We start from the raw sequence: 19700 nt of genomic DNA on the forward strand, positions 1-19700 counted from the left end.
CCCAGATTTGTGAAGTTTTCAGCAATAACCTCCTCAATTACACTTTGTATCCCTTTCTCTCTCTTCTTCTGGTATCCCTATAATGTGAATATTGTTCCATTTGGACTGGTCACACAGTTCTCTCAATATTCTTTCATTTTTAGAGATTATTTTTTCTCTCTGGGTCCTCAGCTTCTTTGTATTCCTCATCCCTAATTTCTATTCCATTTACCATCTCTTCTACTACACCTAATCTGCTTCTAAATTCCTCCATTGTATGTTTCATTTCAGATATGGAATTTCTTAATGATTGAATCTCCATCTTAAATTTGTTGCTGAGTTCTTGAGTATTTTTCTGTACCTCCACGAGCATGTTTATGATTTTTATTTTGAACTCTTTTCAGGAATATTGATGAGTTCACTTTCATTTGGCCCTTTTTCTGGGGTGTGTGAGATTTTTGTTTGAACCAGTTTCCTTTGACGTTTCGTATTTGTATATGGCACCCTCTAGTGCCCAGAAGCTCTAGTCTCTAGAGCTGCTCAACTCCTGGAGTGAGGTTGAGGGTTGCAGGGGAGTGGCACTGGTGTCTGGAGGGAGGAAAGAGCTGTTTCCTGATTCCCAGCTGCAGTGCCTGTCTCCAATGTCAGAGCTAGTGGGCCGAGCACACAGGTGTAAGCCTCTGTCCATTGCACCTCTAGCTATTGTAGGCGGGGCCTCCCTCTGGCTGGCCTGATGTGAGCACAGTGACTGCCTGTTTGCGAGCCAGTGTTGGCAGGCCAGTAGGAAGGTGCAGCAGGCTGCATTTGACAGTGGGGGTCCTCAGAGCTGAGCCAGGGAGATGGAGCACCTGAAGCTCCTCAAAGTTCCCAACCTGCTGGGCAGAGCATGCCCAAATAACCTTGTCAGCCCACCTATCCCTTCTCCCACGCAGCAAGCTCAATGCAAATGGCATCCCTTCAGCAATCCTCTATCTACTAGGAGGCCTCTCAGACCGCCTGCCTTTCCTTTGTCCCAGAGCAGCTGGATGTGGATCTCCATCCTCCACAAATGGCTGGAATCTCAGTCTCTCAAGCACTCCACCTGTCCCAGCTCCCCAACCCCACCAACCTCCAGAGCACCACAAAATGCAGGTTTGTGTTCCAAAGCAGATCTCCAGGGCTGGGTGTTTCAGAGTTCTAGGTTTCCACCCCATCCCTGCTCCGTTTCTCTTCCTCCTGCCAGTGAGCTGGGGTTGGGGAAGGGCTCGGGTCCCGCCAGATGAAGACTTTGGTACTTTACCCTGTTTCATGAGGTCTGCTCTGTTCTCCAAGTGTATGCAATCTGGTAAAGCCTTCTTTCTTGTTGCTGTTTTAGGGTTAGTTGTATTAACTACATTTTCATACTATATGTCATTTTGGGAGGAGTTCTCTGTCTCTCCTCTCATGCTGCCATCTTCAATCGATCTCTCACTAGCAAGCCATGATCATCAATCATGATCAAGTGGGATTTATTCCAGGGATACAAGAATGGTTCAATATACCCAATCAATGCAATACTCCATTTTAACAAAATGAAAGATAAAAATCATATGATTATCTCAATAGGTGCCGTAAAAGCATTTGACAATGTTCAACATATTTTATGTCTAAAACTCTCTTAAAAACTTAATATAAAAGGAATTTACCTGAACATAATGAATGCCATATATTAGAAAGCAACAGCCAACATCATACTCAATGATTAAAAACTGAAAACTTTTCCCAAAAGATCAGGCACAAGACAAAAATACCCACTCTCACATTTATTCACTATATTACTGGAAACCCTAGCCAGAGCAGTCAGGCAAGAAAAGGAAAAGGCATTCAAACTAGAAAAGAACAAGAAAAATTATCACTATTTTCAACGACATATTGTATATAGAAAATCCTAAATACTCCACCAAAAATAACCTATTTGTACTAATAAATTCAGTATGTTGCAGGATATAACATCAATATACAAAATCAGTTGTGTTTCTATACACTAACAATGACCTATCAGAAAGAGAAACTAAGAAAGCAAATCCATTATAATTGCATCAAAAAGAATAAAATCTAGGAATAAGTTTAACCCCGGAGGTGAAAGAACTGTATACTGAAAACTATAAGAACATTGATCAAAAGATATTGAAGAAGATATAAATGAATGGGAAGATACTCTGTGTTCATGGATTGGTAAAATTAATATTGTTAAAATGCCCATAGTACCTAAAGCAATCTTCAGATTCAGTACAATCCTATTAAAGTTCTAATGGCATTTTTCATGGTAATAGAAAAAAAATCCTAAAATTTGTATGGAACCACAAAGACCCTGAGTAGTCAAAGCAGTCTTGAAAATTAAGAACAAAGCTGGAGTCATCACACTTCCTGATTTCAAACTATATTACAAAACTATGGTAATCAGAACAGTATGGTACTGGCATCAAAACACATAGATCAGTGGAACAGAATAAAACCCAGAATAAACACATGCAAATATGGTCAATTAGTTTTTGACAGAGGACCCAAAACCATGGGGGAAGGATCATCTTTTCAATAAATGGCGATGGGAAAACTGGATATCACAAAAGAATGAAACTGGACCCACTTGTATACCATACACAAAAATCAACTAAAAATTGATTAAAGTCTTGAGCCAAAGGTCTGTAGCTGTAAAATTCATGCAAACATGGGAAATAAGCTTCTTAACATTGGTCTTGACAATGATTTTTTGGATTTGACACCAAAAACAAAATAAGTATGACTCCATCAAACCAAAAAGCTTATGCATAGCAAAGGAAATCATCAACAATAAGAAAAGGCACAACCTGTGGAATGGGAGAAAATATTTGCAAATCATATATCCAATAAGAGGTTAATAAGGTTAATATCCAAAATATACAAATAATTCATACAACTCAGTAGCAAAAAAAATCACAATTAAATTGGGCAAAGAACCTTCACAGATATTTTTTAAAGGAAGATATACAAATGGCTAACAGGTACAGGAAAAGGTGCCCAACATCACTGATTTTCAGGGAAATACAAATGAAAACCACAATGAGATATCACCTCACATCTGTTAGGCTGTCTTTTATCAAAAAGATTATAATAACAAATAACAAATGCTGGCAAGAATGTGGAGAAAAGGAAACCCTTATACACAGTTGGTGACAACATAAACTGGTACAGCCATTGTGGAACACAGCATGGTGATTCCTCAAAAAATTAACAATAGAACTGCCCTATGATCTAGCAATCCTACTTCTAGATACAATATCCAAAGAAAATGAAATCATTATATGAAAGAGATATCTGTACTCCAATGTTCATTGGAGCATTACTCACAATTACCAAGGTGTAGAGACAACCTAAGTGTCCAGCAAGGGATGAATGAGGTAGATGTGGTATGTGTATAAACACATAGAGAGAGAGAGAGAGGAATATAACTTATCCTTTAAAAATGGGGCTGGATCCTAACATTTGGGACAACATGGATCAACTTGGAGGCATTGTGCTAAGTGAAATAAGCCAAAGACAAATACTGCATGGAATCACTTATATGTGGACTCAAAAACATAAAATCAAATTCATAGAAATAAAGAGTAGATAAGTTATTGTGAGTGGCTGTGAGTGAGGGAAATAGGGAGAAGTAGGTAAAAGGACATAATCTTTCAGTTATAAAATGAGTAAGGTCTGAGGGTCTAATGTACAACATGTTGACTGGGTTGATAACACTGTATTGTATAATTGAGATTTGCCAAAAGTGTAGAACTTAAAGGTTCTTTCCAAAAATAAATTTTAAAGTTAAATATATGAGGTAATGGATATGTTAACACCCTTTCACATTGTGTGTGTGTGTGTGTATGTGTACACAAATCATCCCTTTGTAGACGTTAAAGACCTTACAATTCGTCAATTATAGCTCAATAAAGCTGAAAAAAGATACCTATTGAATATAGTTTTCCTAGAAGGTTGTTTTACCATGTTTTGTTCTTTGGTTTCTTTGCTTGTTTGTTTATTGCCCTTAGAATGTGTCTGGCTTGGGCTGTTACGTCATAATACTGTCTTTTGGCTAAAAACTAGAAAGCACTCAAGTGCCCTTCAATAGTAGAATGGTTTATTTTTGGCATGTTCATACAATGGAAAGCTATACTCAATGAATAAATACATGAATAAAATACAACTACATGCAACAATATGGAAGGATACCCCAAACATAATGTTGAACAAAGAAGCTTATACTATATAATTCCATATATATATGTGTGTGGATTATGTGTGTGTGTATATGTGTGTGTATGTGTGTACATACATAGTACATATAATTATATATAATTTTGCCTATTTTATACTATATACTGCATATATAGTATTTTATACTATATATATGATAAAAATGGGCAAAAATATATATGTAATACTATATAAAGTAAAAAAAGGCAAAACTACATATATACATACTATTCACACCCACTATATTCAGTAGGTATATAGTACACTATATAGAGTATTTAAAAAAGGCAAAACTAATCTCTTCTGATATAAGTTACCATCAGGGGGACAATGCCTGGAAGGAAATGTAAGAGGAGATTCTGGGGTGCCAGGACAGTTGTTTCTTAGCTTGGAGGCTACTCCCTTGGATATTTTAATTGTGAGCATTTGCAAGCTGTAAAAGCATATGTACTTTTCTGTGTTTGTGTTTACTACAATAAAAAGTTTGTTTAAATTGTGTTTTAGGTAATTTGAAATAGCTGTTTTCTGACGTGGTATGACACAGCTTAATACTGAGTTAGATTAGACTTCTTTTAAAAATGAATTTGCACTTGTTTTGTCAAGCATATACCCAGAATATGAAATTGGTAGTCTAGATAATGCTATCTATAGCCATGAACTTGGTTCTTTCATTTCTCAGGAGAACCTGTGCCTGTCAAGGGCTGGACCCAGAGACCTGTGGTGCCTCCTTTTCTTTTGGTTGTTCGTGGAGCATGTACTACAATGGATGTAAGTTTGCCAGAAGCAAGATCCCAAGAAAATTTAAGCTGCTTGGGGATGACCCAAAAGAGGTTTGTTTACTTCCTGATGTATAATCTCTTTATTTCTCATGGAGAATTGATGTGCACAGATGAAGTGAACAATAAGACATACTCCATCAAGGTCTGACTAACAGACTTTGATCTCAGAGATGAATCAACAAAACTTCAGCTAAACTGTTGACACATAACACTTTATAAAGGTGGAATAATAGCCACATGATACCAAACTAGTAAATTTTGAGCAATATGAAATCTTCATATCTATGTTTTTATATTTATTCTTTATCTTTTATGTCAATTCGAGTTTTAAATAGCTGTCACTTAAGTATTAAAACCAAATGTTAACACTTCAGTTGTTAACTTTCATCTTTTGCAACTGAATTATAAGACTAATGTTCCTAACTGCCACATTCAGAAAAGATGAATTTCTGGTCACATTTTCACAGCATGATATTTGATAATTTCAAGTTACCATAATGATGCAGTCAAGTAACTAAAACATATTTAGATTTTAATATAAAAGTGTAATTGAAATAAATGAGCATTGATTTCTCATTGAAGTTAGTTTTTTGTCTTTTCTCTAGAATATATATTTCTTAAAATAACTTGAAGTTTGGTATCAAATTTAACTTTTTGGGTAGCATGTGTTCTAGAGTAACTAAATAATTACTAGAATTAAGTATTTAATAATTAAGTAATTACTTAGTTCTAGCTAATTAAGTAATTGGAAAATCTCAGTATATTTACTATTTAGATTATGACCAACTTTTCAGTGAGTCTCTAAATCTTATAATTATCTTTCAAATTTTAAGTGTAATTGAAACATGCAGTCATACTATGGATATTTTAATACTGATATGTCCCTCTAAGTGAAAACTTTGTTAACTCATTTGTGACTTCAATAGTAAATGCAAGTTAAATAAAGGGCAAAAACTCAAAATCATAACAAATTTTTTCAAAGGACAATAATATTTTTAACAAATCATATTATTTAAATGTGCTAGATATTCTCTCTTCATAAGAAAAAATCCTACATATTTAGTAAGCCTAATGTAGAATAGCAATTTTGCATGCTGTCAGCCACTCTAGCTTTCCATATTAGAGAGCTTCTTCACTACCATTTCATAAATGTGTTTCACTCTAACCAGTTTTCATGTAAAGCAAACCATGTCTGGTAGCATCCTTCCCCAGGTAGGTGGGAGGCCTCCACTCAGAAACCTCCTCACCTTCAAAAATGGAACGACTATGTCTCTGGCAGGTCGTTATGTCTCTCAAGAATTTTAGAGAATATCAATATGAAATGAGAACTTCTAAGTATGAAAGGAACAACTGAGTAGTATCACCTACCATTTTGATAAACATATTATTTGGAAAATTTGCTCTTTGCTGAGGGGAGGAAGTGTAACTGAACATTTCTCCTTTCAAGTAAACTTTACAAAGTTCTTCATATGTGCCATATTCCAGTTCTGAGAGTTTTATCCATATTTGAAGAATCGAATGATTTTTAGTTTTTCTATGGCGAGATCATTTCACATTTTGAAATTTGAAATTAAACCAAGCATATCCTTTCAATAGCTCATCTTGCTTGGCAGCTAACTGGAAAGGGAGTAGACATGACCTCTTTTAGACCATACAGCTCCGTTTTCCTAGCCCTGCTACCAGTATAAGCTTATATTTATAAAATACCAAATATCTGCATGCAGAGTAGAAAATTGATTAGTGTTATGAAAACACCAAAGAGCTAGATATTTAATAATGTTTTACTATTATATATTTAATAATATAAAAACAGGTGATTGTATTGATACATAGTTTATACTTTTCCCTTAGAAATACTCATGTTAAGATGTTTTAGTTATTTAATAAAGAAGGACACTATACGTAGTGATTTCAATCAAAAATGTAGGGGGAAAAAAGATCTAACTGATCACCTCTCTTGTATATAAAGAAATGAATTTAGAATTTAATATGTAGAATTATTCATTTGATACAGGAAGAGAAATTGGAGTCTCATTTACAAAACTTGTCCACTCTTATGGCACCAACATATAAGAAACTTGCACCTGATGCATACAATAATCAGGTAAGTTTGAATGATTACTGACAATGATTTGAACCATTTACATATCATTACCGATAACCTACGTACTTCTAAAAATGTTTTTGAAGCAATTATTTTCCTCCATTTTTGTAACTTTTTATTTTCTTAATTGTTGAAGCCACTGCAGTGCTCTGTTTCTGTTACATGAACATGACAACACCAAAAGAGCATATTTTTGGACTTTGAATCTGTAAACTGAGCTTTTAAGGCTCACAAGCTGTTCTACCTACTAATCTTGTTCTCACATGGGTAATTTTATCTCGGTAAGCAGACTTTGGTGATTAAAATTATATGGCCCAAACAGGTTCTTTTAGCTTTTAGCTTTTGTAACAGAAAGCCTATCCATATAAAAAGCTATGGGTATACTTTGTCAGCATATATACATGTATCCAGATATGTCAGATTTTGCTAGAACCTTTTTTCCCTCTTTGGTCATGGTTCCATGAACCAAGCAGAAACATTTTTTCCCTATTTTACAAGTGTTTTCTAGGGTGTACCTACTTAGAAGACCACGTAATTTCAGAAGTGCTCATGAAGGAAGCAAAAAACTGTAGAGTCTTCCCTGTTTCAATAACAACAACACAAGCATTAAATGAAAACCTGTTGCAAAACAGATACTGTGTGTGTTCACTGTGGACATACAGAAGCAATGTAGATTCTCTATCTTAAAAGAATTTCTTCCTTAAAGAAGATGCAGATATATATATATAAAGCAGCAATGAACAGAATAAGATGATAACAGCTGGGCTAGAGGTATGCACACATTTCTGAAGGAACAAAAAGATTCTCCCTGAAAGTAGAGATATAAGATCATAAGTGGCCTTGGTAACCATGTAAAAGTCCTTGAACTGTAATCCCATTGGTAAAAGGGCTGCCATTGGGGTATTTTAAATGTGTGTTGAAGATGGAGGAGAGTGAAATAATTTTAAAAGGTCATTCACAAGCCAAATAAAGGAAATATAATTTAGATTCCTGCAAGATTAAATTAGAGAGGTAAGCTATTGCAATCAGTGGGTGAAAGATGCTAAAGTCCTAAATTAAGGAAATGGCAATAGTGACAGAGAAAAGGAAATAAGTATGTAAAATATTTGAAGTGAAACTTATAGAATTTAGTGCCCAATTGTATTTGAGGATGAACAAAAGAGAATTTAAAAATTTATCAAATTTCTGGCTTGGACAAAATGTTAAATAGTATCAGGAATCAGTGAGGTAAAGTAAGTTTGGAGGAGAGAGGGGAAAGATGATAATTTCATTCTGGATATGGCTAGGTTTGATATACTTCTGCAATAATTAGAAAAATCTAGGTAGCACTGTAGATTTGGGAGTTATCAAAATGCAGGAATTAGTTGAATACATAGGAGTGAATGCAGCCTTTTGAGTGGAGATTTTAAAGAGGAGAAGGGGCTAGTGATGAGATTCTGGAGCACATCAACATTTTAGGGATGAGTGGTAGAAAAGAAACAGTGAAGAAGCACTGAGAGTAAGAGCAATGGAGTTGGAAAGGTTAAAGAGTTCAGGGCAGGAGGGAGACTACTATTAGCTGGAGGAAAGCTGGCGGGGATGAGAAGAGATCTAGAGCAGAGTACACCGCAGCACGGTACAGGGAAGTGTGAAGGGCAGTACCTTAGGCAATCTTTGTCATTTACGTAATAACATTAAGCACTCTGATGGAATCAGAATAGTTTACATACAGACAAAGATGGGACCAATTCTAATTAATGATTTGGCTATGCTTATTTTCATTGTGGACTTTAACACTTACCCCAAACCTCAACTAGTTTTTTTTTTTGTGGAGCAAAGGAGGTAAATTTAATGAGATGGTCTGTTTCTAAGTTGTTTTATGTCATAACTTAGGTTTTCAGAAATGTTTGTGAACGTTTATAAAAATTATTATAAATGCTGTTAGTAACAGTGGAATTAATACTGTTGCTTTCCAACCTTACCATTTAGTCAGCATCACAGAAAGTGTAAGGAATGCTTTGGTGCTGTTTTAAAATAATTCTTGTCATGAAACACAATAAATCAAGCTATATAAATACTAAAATGAGTACAGACTTCCAGTTTGGCTGTTTTCATTGAATTTTTCTATAGGTGCTAGTAATCAAATGACTTTAGCTGGAGAAAGGGATAGAAGAGCAGAGCATTGATTTTTGTTTTTAATCCATCGAGTCTCATTGTAAACTGTCTCTAACACACCTGATTTTCTAAGTGTTTATATTCTACCCTATCAATTTTGTTTGTAGTATTTTATGCATTTCCTGAACCTGGAGCATCCAAACATGAAGGTGCCCCCAATTTTTAAGTTATAACAAGATGATTAGGTATAATTCCTTAGATGTGTTTCAGTATGTATATATGTGTGTGTGTATATATATATATGTATGCATATATATGAATACATGTGTAGATGTACTGATCAGTCAGTTTCAGTCAAGATAAGCTGTAGAGATCTGCCACACAACGTGTGGGCCTATAGTTAACAACAATGTATTGTGCACTTAACAATTTATTAAAAGGATAGATCTCATGTTGTGTTCTTACCACAGTAAAATAAAATTTACACACATACATACATTCATACATAAAGGACAGATGTAAATTAAATTCTATGTAAATTAGATCAGTTAATGGCTGTGGTTGGTTAAAGTGTTTTTCTGTATTGCATGGCAGGTAGTGGTAACATTCATCCATGTGTCCTGATGTAGTTGAGAGATCCAAAAAACAATAATGTGATCTTCCCACACAGTGTATGGGAAGACCTTCTGAGGTTATGGATACACTCAAAACCTACCATTTGATCTTTGCCTCCTTCCCTGAACTGAATATACTGTCTTCATTTCTCATATCTGAATGTTCTTTCTTGCTTTTATTCCTTGACTTCATAGTTACAGTCTTATTGTTAAACCTAAGCTTCACTGGGTCTTCAGAGCAATTCTTCTGTCAACTCCATAGAATTAGGACATAAGTTTTCTTTATTTATATATCCTTTCTTCATATCTGTCCAACAGACATTTTTCCTCTGTCTTTTCTATGGTTGTCTTACCATTAAACATAAGGCCTGAATTAGCAGGTTTAATTTCAAAATCGTGTGTTTTCATCATATGTAGAGATGATATTTTAGGCCAGTGCTGTCCAAGAGAACTTTCTATGATAGTGGAAATGTTTTCTGTCTGTGCCATTCAGTACAACAGCTTCTGGTAACATGATTACTGATCACTTGTGCACTTGAGTTAATGAATTATTTTCAATTAAATTTAAATAGCCACATGTGGCTAGTGGCTACCATACTGAACAGCAGAACTTTATGCCATCTGAAAGCTATGCACCTAAATTTGTCTTCCAGACATGGAGTTGAATGTTCAGTAATCTGTTCACAAATCCCCCCATGCTATTTATTATAAGATAGCACAAGTCTGTCTAATAACCAGCTAGATTTTGTATACATTTTATTCAAGGAACAAAATGAAGTTAAGTAAACCACAGCATGGACTAAAGAGTCACAAACCACACTATTATAAATAGAGGGGTCAACACCCTCACTTTCCTTTGGTCAGTTTTTTAAGTTTCAAGATACCAACACGCTATGTGAATACAATGGTAAACAATATTCAAGCCATCAAAAACTTTATCATGTTGTAAATTTACCATCTAGCTCTGATGGATTCACAGGACCAGTTTCATTTTCACACATTAAAACAATAACAAAATATATGAAAGAATAGTTTTAGACATAGGACAATAAGAAACAAGATAGTATCACCAGAGAGAAGGGAAATAAAAAAGATGAACTTACTATTATCTCAGCTCACTTCCTAAAGCACACATTATGTTCCAAGGCAAATAGGGGGAACCAAAACAGACTCCAAGGTTATCTATGCCTTAAAGAGAATTTGGGGAAGCATTCACACTAAAGAATACCCAAGAGGAGAGATGAGCTCTAGAGATCTTTACGGGGTCTACCTGAGTCTTCATCTGAGTTCTGAACAGTTTGTGCATGTGAAGAAATTACTAAGACTGTGGAAATAATCATGAAAAGGAGAAGAAAAATGCCTAGATTCTATACAGGTACTGGAATAGTTTTGTTAATACCATTCAGAAGGAAAAGACTGCCTAATGTACAAGATACCAAGTAGAGTATTCAGAATCTTATGACCTTGGTAGTGGAAGTAGTAGACTGTTTTGGTCCCATTTAAAATGTTTTAAATCAAGACTTGAAAGGATTAAACTGATCTTAAGTAACTTAACAGCATCCCAGAACAACAAAATTTCATTTAAATCCCACAAACAAGAAGGTAATATGTATAATATTTAGCGTCCCATCAAAAATTACCAGGTATACAAAGAAACAAGAAAATATGACCCATAATGAGGAGGTGGAAAGAGAAATTGATAGAAATATTTCCAGAAATGACATGTGATAAGAATATGTAAACAATGATATAAAGATATTAAATAGCTATCATATATATATACCTTTCGGTCAAGACAACAGAGGGAAGTATGAACATGATAAAGAAAGCTAAGGAGATATTAAAAAGACCTATATTGACTTCTAGAGATGAAAAATACATAATGTATGGATAAAAATTCACTAGATGAAATTAAGAGCAGAAGATTAGTGAACAAAGCAATAGTATAGTAATGCTCCAGTGGGAAATAAAAAGAAAAAAAAATGGGGGAAAAATTAAAAGATCAAAACCTATGAGACAATACTTTTACACTAATACATGTGCTATTAGAGTCCCAGAAGGAGGTAGGGAAGAGAAAAACATTTAAAGAAACAATGGCCAAGTTGTTTTAAATTTGTTAAATCCATTGATCCCAGAAGCTCAGTAAGCCCCAAATGGGGGATTAGGGGGTGGTATAGTGTTAAGACATGAAGAAAACTATGTAATTAAAATTACATATAAATAAAAAACATTAAAATCAATTTGCTTGAAGTTAGTGATTGATAAAGAGAAACTGTGAAAAGCAGATGTAGAAAAAAAGACATATTACATACAGCAAGGAAAATGAAAAACATAGGAGACTTCATGTCAGAGAAAAATGCAAGAAGAAGAGAGAGAAGAAACATCTTTAAAATATTGAAAAAAGAAAGAAAAAATAAACCCATCAACCTAGAAATCGGTAGCCAATAGAAAGAACTCTCAAAAGTGAAGGCAAAATAAAGATTTTCTTTTTCAGACATAAAAAAGCCAAAATAATTTACTGTCAGCAGACTAACATTTCAAAAACATTAAAAGAAAACCTCCAGTAGAAAGACAATGAGACGAGATAGAAATTGGAATGATAGAAAGGAATGAAAAATGTCATAAATAGAAGAATTATGAGTAAAAAGACATCTTTTTAAAAAATGTATTTGATTTACTATTTTAAAAAAATATATTAACAATGTACTTTGAGGTTTATAACAAACATAGAAATAGCACAGAGGCTGGCAAATTGGAAGTTGTAAGTTTCATCTATAGGGAGTGGTATATTACTTAACTGTAGACTATGAGAAGTTACAGAGTACACTGTAAACCTTACAGTAAGCAACCACTAAAAAGGTACACAGCTAAATCCACCAACAAAGAGATAAAAATGGAATCAATCCAAAGAAGTTTCAAAGATGATGGAACCAAAAGAAAGATAAGACAAATATAAATAAATAGCAAGATGGTATATTTAATCCCAACCATATCAAGAACTACATAAAGTGTAAATGTTTTTAAGCACCCCCAATTAAAAGGCAGAGCTTGTGATATTGAATAATTGTACTGATATTGAGCTATTGTGAGATTGAAAAGAGCAAGAACCAAGAAATACCATGCTAGTATAAATCAAAAGAAAGCTGAAGTACTTACATTAATAGCAGACAACGTGGATTTTATAGGAAAGAATATTATAAAGTATAAAGAGGATTACTTAATAATGATAAAAGGGTCAGTTCAAAAGAACATGATAATCTATATATATATATGCATCTAATAACAGAGCTTCAAATGTTATTAAACAAAAACTGATAGAACTAAAAAAAACACAATTACAGTCAGAGATTTCAATACATCTCTCTCAATAACTGTTATAACTGGTAGAAAATCAGTAAAGAGATAGAAGACTTGAACAACACTTTTAACCAACTTGACCTTGTTGACATGTATAGGACTCCCCATCCAAAAACAGAATCAGCATCATTTCAAGTGTACAAGGATGACCTACCAAGGGGTCACAAAACAAGTATTAGTACATTTACAAGCCTCAAACTATGTTCTCTGACAACAATGAAATTAAATAAAAAATCTCTACCAGAAGGATACCTACAAAAATCCCCAAATATCTGGAAACTGAACAATATGTTTCTAAATGATTTATGGACCAAAGAATAAATCATGAGGAAAATTAGAAAGTATTTCAAACTGAATGAAATAAAGACATGACATAGAAATTTGTGGGATGCAGCTATAAAGCCTCGCTTAGAGAGAGATTTATAAGTATTGGACACTTACATTAGGAAAATATACAGTCTCTAACCAATGTTCTACACCTCTACCCTAAGAAACTTGGAAAAGAAGAGCAATTTTAGCCCTAAAAGGCAGCAGGAAGGAAAAATTAAAGAACAAAAATAAATGAAATAGAAAACCAAAACCAAGAGATTAAATCAATGAAACCAAAAGCTGGTACTTTTAGTCAGTTCAAGCAGGAAAAAAAGAAAAGGCACAAATTGCCAAAATCAAGAATGGAAGATGAAACATCAATGCAGATCATATAGACATTAAAAGAATAAGAAAGGCATTAAAGCTTAATGCCAACAACTTAGAAGAAATGGGCAAAATCCTTGAAAAACACAAATTATTAAAGCTTATCAAAGAAAAATAAAGAAATACTATGAATAGTCCTTTATCTACTAAAGAAAGTGAATTTGTAGTTAAAACTTTGCCCAAAGTGAATAGCCAGGCTGGATGATTTTCTTTCCAAATTTGACCACTTTAAGGAAGAAATAACAGTCCAGTGGGATTCAACAATAACAATTCAATGAAACCATGGAAACTTTTCTAGAAAATAGAAAAGAGTGAACACTGCCCACCTCATTCTCCAAAGCTAGAAATATCCTGACTAGAACCAGACGAAGGCATTAAAGAAAAAGAAAACTACAGTCCAATGTTCTTCACAAATACTGATTGATGTGAAACTTTTAAAAATTTTAGCAAATTAGATCCAACAGTATGTTAAAGGATAATACATTACCACCAAATGGGGTTTATTTCAGGATGCTTGGTTCATATAACATTCAAAAATCAATCAATGTGATTCACCATATTAACAACAGAACTGGTGGTGAGGCAGGGGGATAAGATTATATCAATAGATAGAAAAAAAGGATTTCACAAACTTCAGCATCCATAGAAGAGAATTTTCTTAGCCTTATAAAAAGTATAGATGAAAGATTTAAAGCTGACATCACATTTCATGGTAAAAGATTAAATGCTTTATCTCTAGGATTAGGAAAAAGACAGAGATGTCCATTCTTACTTCTATTTAACATTGAAATGGAAATTTTAGACAGGGCAATAGGCACAAGTAAGAACTAAAAAACATACAGATTGGATAGGGAGGGAAAAAAACTGCCCTTCTTTGCAGACAACATGCTTGTCTACAGAGAAAGTCCCAAAGAATCTACAAAAAAAAAAATTGTAGAACTAATAAATGGTGTAGCAATGCACAAAATGCAAAAATCAATTGTATTTCTATATACTAGCAATAAAATAAAATGAAATGAAAACCAACAATTAAAGTAGCATCAAAAATATGAAATTCTTAGGTATATATTTGATGGAAATGTACACAGCTGTATACTGAAAATTACAAAATATTGCTGAAATTATAAAAGAGCTAAATAACTGAATAAATATACCATAGTCATGGATCACAAGACTAAATTGTTAAGATGGCAGTTTTCTCCCACACTAATCAATGGATTCAATATATGACCTATCAAAATCTCACCAGGTGTTTTGAAGGAATTGCAAGGTGATTCTAAAAATATAGAAAGAAATGCAAAAGTTATGGACTAGTCCATTTTTTTAAAGAGAAGAAGAATTTGAGGACTTGCACTTCCTGACCTCAAGATTTACTAACAATCTACATTTATGAGTAATCAAGACAGTTGGTATTGGCAACATACCCACCCTACCACCACCATTGTATATCAAAAGATCAGTATGGTTAGTTGGTTTTCAGCAAAGACAATTCAATGGTAAAGGATACTCTTTTTATCTAGTGGTGTTTGAACAGCTGGATAACCATATGGACAAAAATTAACCTTGACTCTTAACCTCACACCATATATAAAAGTTTACTCAAAATGAATCCATTTATATATAATTCTAGAAAATGCAAACTAATCTGTAGTAACAGAGAGCAGATCAGTAGTTAATTGGGAACAAAGGGGAAGGCAGGAACTATAAAGGGGTATGAGCAAACTTTAGGGAGAAGTGGATATGTACATTATTTTGATTGTAGCAGTGGTTGCATGTGTACACGTGCCAAAGTTCATCAAATAGAATACTTTATATATATGCTGTTTAATGTATGTCAATTATGCCTCAATAATACTATAAAATAAAAACTACCATGTTAAGGTAATTGCTCTATTTTGTGTCATTCCAGCATATTTTGGGATATAAAATATGCAGTATTTAAAGCCTAATTACCAAGGAGTCTTTTTGACCCATTCAGTGCACAGGTCTTGTACTTTTTTGTCAAAGGTATGCCTAAAATTTCCAGTGCCAAAGCTCCTCCCCACTCACACACGCACTTTTATTTTTCAGATTGAATATGAACACAGAGCACCAGAGTGCCGTCTGGGTCTGAAGGAAGGCCGTCCATTCTCAGGGGTCACTGCATGTTTGGACTTCTGTGCTCATGCCCATAGAGACTTGCACAACATGCAGAATGGCAGCACGTTGGTAAGTGGGGCTGAGGACAGATTAGCAGCACACCCTGTAGAAGGGTGAAAAGCTGGATGTTAGCAGCATCTGGTTAGAGTCATATGTTCTCTGCACGTGTTGCTACAAAACACTGTTTTCATGAATAAGTTGCTGTCGCAAGGTGACCTTGCATGACTACTCTTATAACAGGTTGGCATTAGTGGAAAGCTGTTGACAAGCACATGAAAATCATGGAAATTCTTGGTGCTAATCTAAACTGGTGACTGTATTGCTAGCTACAATTAGCTGCCAAAAAACTCTTTCAAAATGTAATGTCAGGTATCAGTTAAGCAAAAAGTCATATACAGACCAAGGTACCAACCCACCTTGCAGAGAGAAGAAAAAGTGAAAAATGCACCATCATTTACACAGTGACTATGATAGAAGGGTCAGGGTGCAAAAGAACCCATTGTAACTCCATATTATAGAGGGTGAGATGGATTGGGCTTTATAATTAGAAATCATGTAAGGAGAGGAAATGGATAGGGTCTTAAGAGTGTTCTGTACAAAGTCTGAGGGTGCAGCCTTGCACATAGAGGGATGTTCCAGAGTGGAGATGAAGAATGAAAAAGTTCAAGAGAAGAAACTATAAAGTAATGTAATGAGTCATCAACATGGATATAGGTGTAGTTGAAGAAGATGACCAATGAGACATATGATGAAAAATAGAAGACAGACACTAAAGTCATACTCTAGGGTAGGAAATAATTCAGGGAGATAGCAGGCAAGAGTGGAAGTAATGCAAGAAAGCCGGTATGAAATTTTTGTTGAGAAGTAGAGAAGGTACTGGTTTAATGGTCTAGAGTAGGGATCAGAAAACTCCATTAAAGGCAAGATAATAAATACTTGAGGCTTTGCAGGCCACAGTGGGTCTCTGTTACATGCCTTGTTTGGGTTTCTTAAATTAAAAAATCCTTTAAAAATGCAAAAACCATTCTCAGTTCACTGGCCCTACAAAAACAGGCTGTGAGGCAGATTGGCCACAGGCCCTAGTTTGCTGACTGCTGATCCAGGAAATCAAACACAAAGCTTATCCGCAGTACCTAAAATCATTGCTAATCATGTGTTGAGCACCTGCTCACTATTAGGAAGCTATGCTAGATTCTGGGAAGTAGAACCAGGTTTCACTCCAGCATGGTGATGGCAAGTGGAGAGAGGATGAGAGAGATGTTTTGAATGAAGGGGAATTTGCCTCTAATAGGTGGTAGGTTCTGTACAGTGAAACAGAAACACTGGGTAAGAACTGAGCAGAGATTAATATGTGTGGGAAAAGGTGACAAGTTTTCAGAGACAAGGATTTGGAAGATTCTTATATATAGGAAGTAAACTCATTTGAATACCATCTCATGTTAAACTTATTTATAAAGCTAAATCTGTTATAATCACGGCAACATTCCTTTCAACAGTATCTTCCAACAATTATATATTACCTCAAATTTTAAATAGCCATGGTCACATTTTCTCCATTAATCAAAAACACAAACTACTAAAAGCTAGTATTTTTAAACCTAGGATTCTTTCTTTTTGCTACAAAAGAAACAACAAACCATTAAATTATCAAAGCAGCAGAGGTAGCTTTTTTGTCTCTAGCCCTCTGTAGGAAGTGATAGCTCAGAAGAAAAGTGAGAGAGAAGAGAAAAAATAAGCTAAATATATCAGAGTATAGAGGAAAGAAAAGGAAGATAGAAACAGTGTTAAGTTACATATCACCTGTACCAACTGAATCTTCAATTTTACATTATTTAGATTTCACTTCAGCATCTTATATAAATTCATTAAACACAATGAAGGACAGGGCATAAATCTGCAAAAAAGTAAAAAGCTAACCTTTTCAAACAATATTGCTTCTCTCTCTTACCAACTTTACATTTCCCTGTATGGCCCCGGAAGAGGACTGGTTAGCCAGAGACGGGTAAGATTCCTCAAGGGAGGAACAACCTAAGACAGGCACAGTCGCAGGGGGGCCATCAGGTGAGAAATTGGGGATCAACAGAGGTGAGGCTTAGAACCTCACCCCCCCTGTTTTGAGAGAAATCTTCTGCACCCGTGGATGTTTTGTTGCCCTTGTCTAGCTTGGATTAATACTTAGTCTACAGGCACACACCTGATCATCTACATTTGCCCTCTTACAGCACTAAACTATGTTTTCTACCTTTATCTTGCATCTACCTACCACTTCAGCATTTTATTAAAAATAATAATAATAATAAGGGAGAAATGTGGGATTGACATATAAATCAAGTATAAAAATCAAACGAATAATCATAATTGACCTGATTGTTTATAGTTCATGATGTGTGATCAAAACCGAAAGTTTCTGTGATGACTGCCCTTGCACTGTTCACCATGTAAGAACTTATTCACTATGTAAGAATTTGTTCACCATGTAAAAACTTGTTCGTTATGCTTCAGAAGATTGGAGACTGTTGAGAATTAGGATTGGGGTTGATTAATGATTGTGCATTGAGTCTCCTATACAGAATTTTATTGTTAACAACCATATGATCAATAAATATGAGAGATGCCCTCTCAAAAAATAAATAAATAAATAAAACAAGCTAAAAAAAACACAATGAAGGAGAATTAAGAGTCAATTTTGAGGAAAGATGTGAAATTATTTTATGAACAAAAATAAAAGATGGGGTGAATGTGATATTCACCAAAACAGAAGTCATTTTGTAGAAGAAACTTTGTCCTCTTTTTTGAAGAGGCTCCACATCTGTCACACGTATTTTGAAGTGTGAAAGCAAGAGGCTGTTTCATGGGGTGGGATGTTTGCTTCTTCCTTTAGAGTCAGAAATGTGTGTGGAGAACAGTCACCAGAGGTAACAACTCCTGATAGACTCAAAAAAAAAAAAAGAAAGAAAGAAAAAATGAGAAAAGAAGTTCAATCTTCATTAATAACAGACAGACCTCGTTCTATAATATGTATATCACCAGTCAGGTGACATACTGAGAGGGAGAAACACACACACACACACACACACACACACACACACACTTTTCTTTTAGACTGACACTAAGGCAGTACCGCCCTGTTCCCCTGCCAGGTATGCACCCTCACTAGAGAAGACAATCGAGAAATTGGAGGAAAACCTGAGGATGAGCAGCTCCATGTTCTGCCTCTCTACAAAGTCTCTGATGTGGATGAGTTTGGGAGTGGAGAAGCTCAGGAGGAGAAAAAACGAAATGGCGCCATTCAGGTACTGAGTTCTTTTCGGCGGAAAGTCCGGATGTTGGCAGAGCCGGTCAAGACGTGCCGACAAAGGAAACTAGAAGCCAAGAAAGCTGCAGCAGAAAAGCTTTCCTCTCTGGAGAATGGCACAAATAAGAATGAAAAGGAAAAGTTAGCCTCATCTCGTACAAAACAGACTGAAAATGCAAGCCAGGCGAAACAGCTGGCAGGTAAATTTCCTGTGAAGCACTGTTAGATGCGTGTGGTGTATGACACTGATATTAGAAATGAATATTTTTAATTTTGCATTTAATCATGGTATTAGTTCTGTACCAGAATCTTCTCTAAAGTTGCACCAGTAGCCACAGCTTAATGGAGAAGTTTGACTTTTATTCTTTAATAAATGCAAAGATTCATAGTAGGTAAGTGATATGATGAAATTA

General features: G+C 34.8%; 1 protein-coding gene across 1 annotated transcript in view; it reads left to right on the forward strand.

The window, feature by feature from the left end:
- The window catches only part of TET2 (tet methylcytosine dioxygenase 2), a 153363-nt gene that overhangs the window by 126957 nt on the left and 6706 nt on the right, over positions 1-19700 (forward strand). Inside the window, exons 7-10 of the mRNA XM_036911767.2 lie at positions 4892-5042; positions 7006-7095; positions 15924-16061; positions 19133-19487. Of these exons, the coding sequence (XP_036767662.2) occupies positions 4892-5042; positions 7006-7095; positions 15924-16061; positions 19133-19487 (734 nt within the window). The remainder of the gene's footprint in view (positions 1-4891; positions 5043-7005; positions 7096-15923; positions 16062-19132; positions 19488-19700) is intronic.

This window comes from Manis pentadactyla, chromosome 5 (assembly GCF_030020395.1).
Source record: "Manis pentadactyla isolate mManPen7 chromosome 5, mManPen7.hap1, whole genome shotgun sequence".
Lineage (NCBI taxonomy): Eukaryota > Metazoa > Chordata > Mammalia > Pholidota > Manidae > Manis > Manis pentadactyla.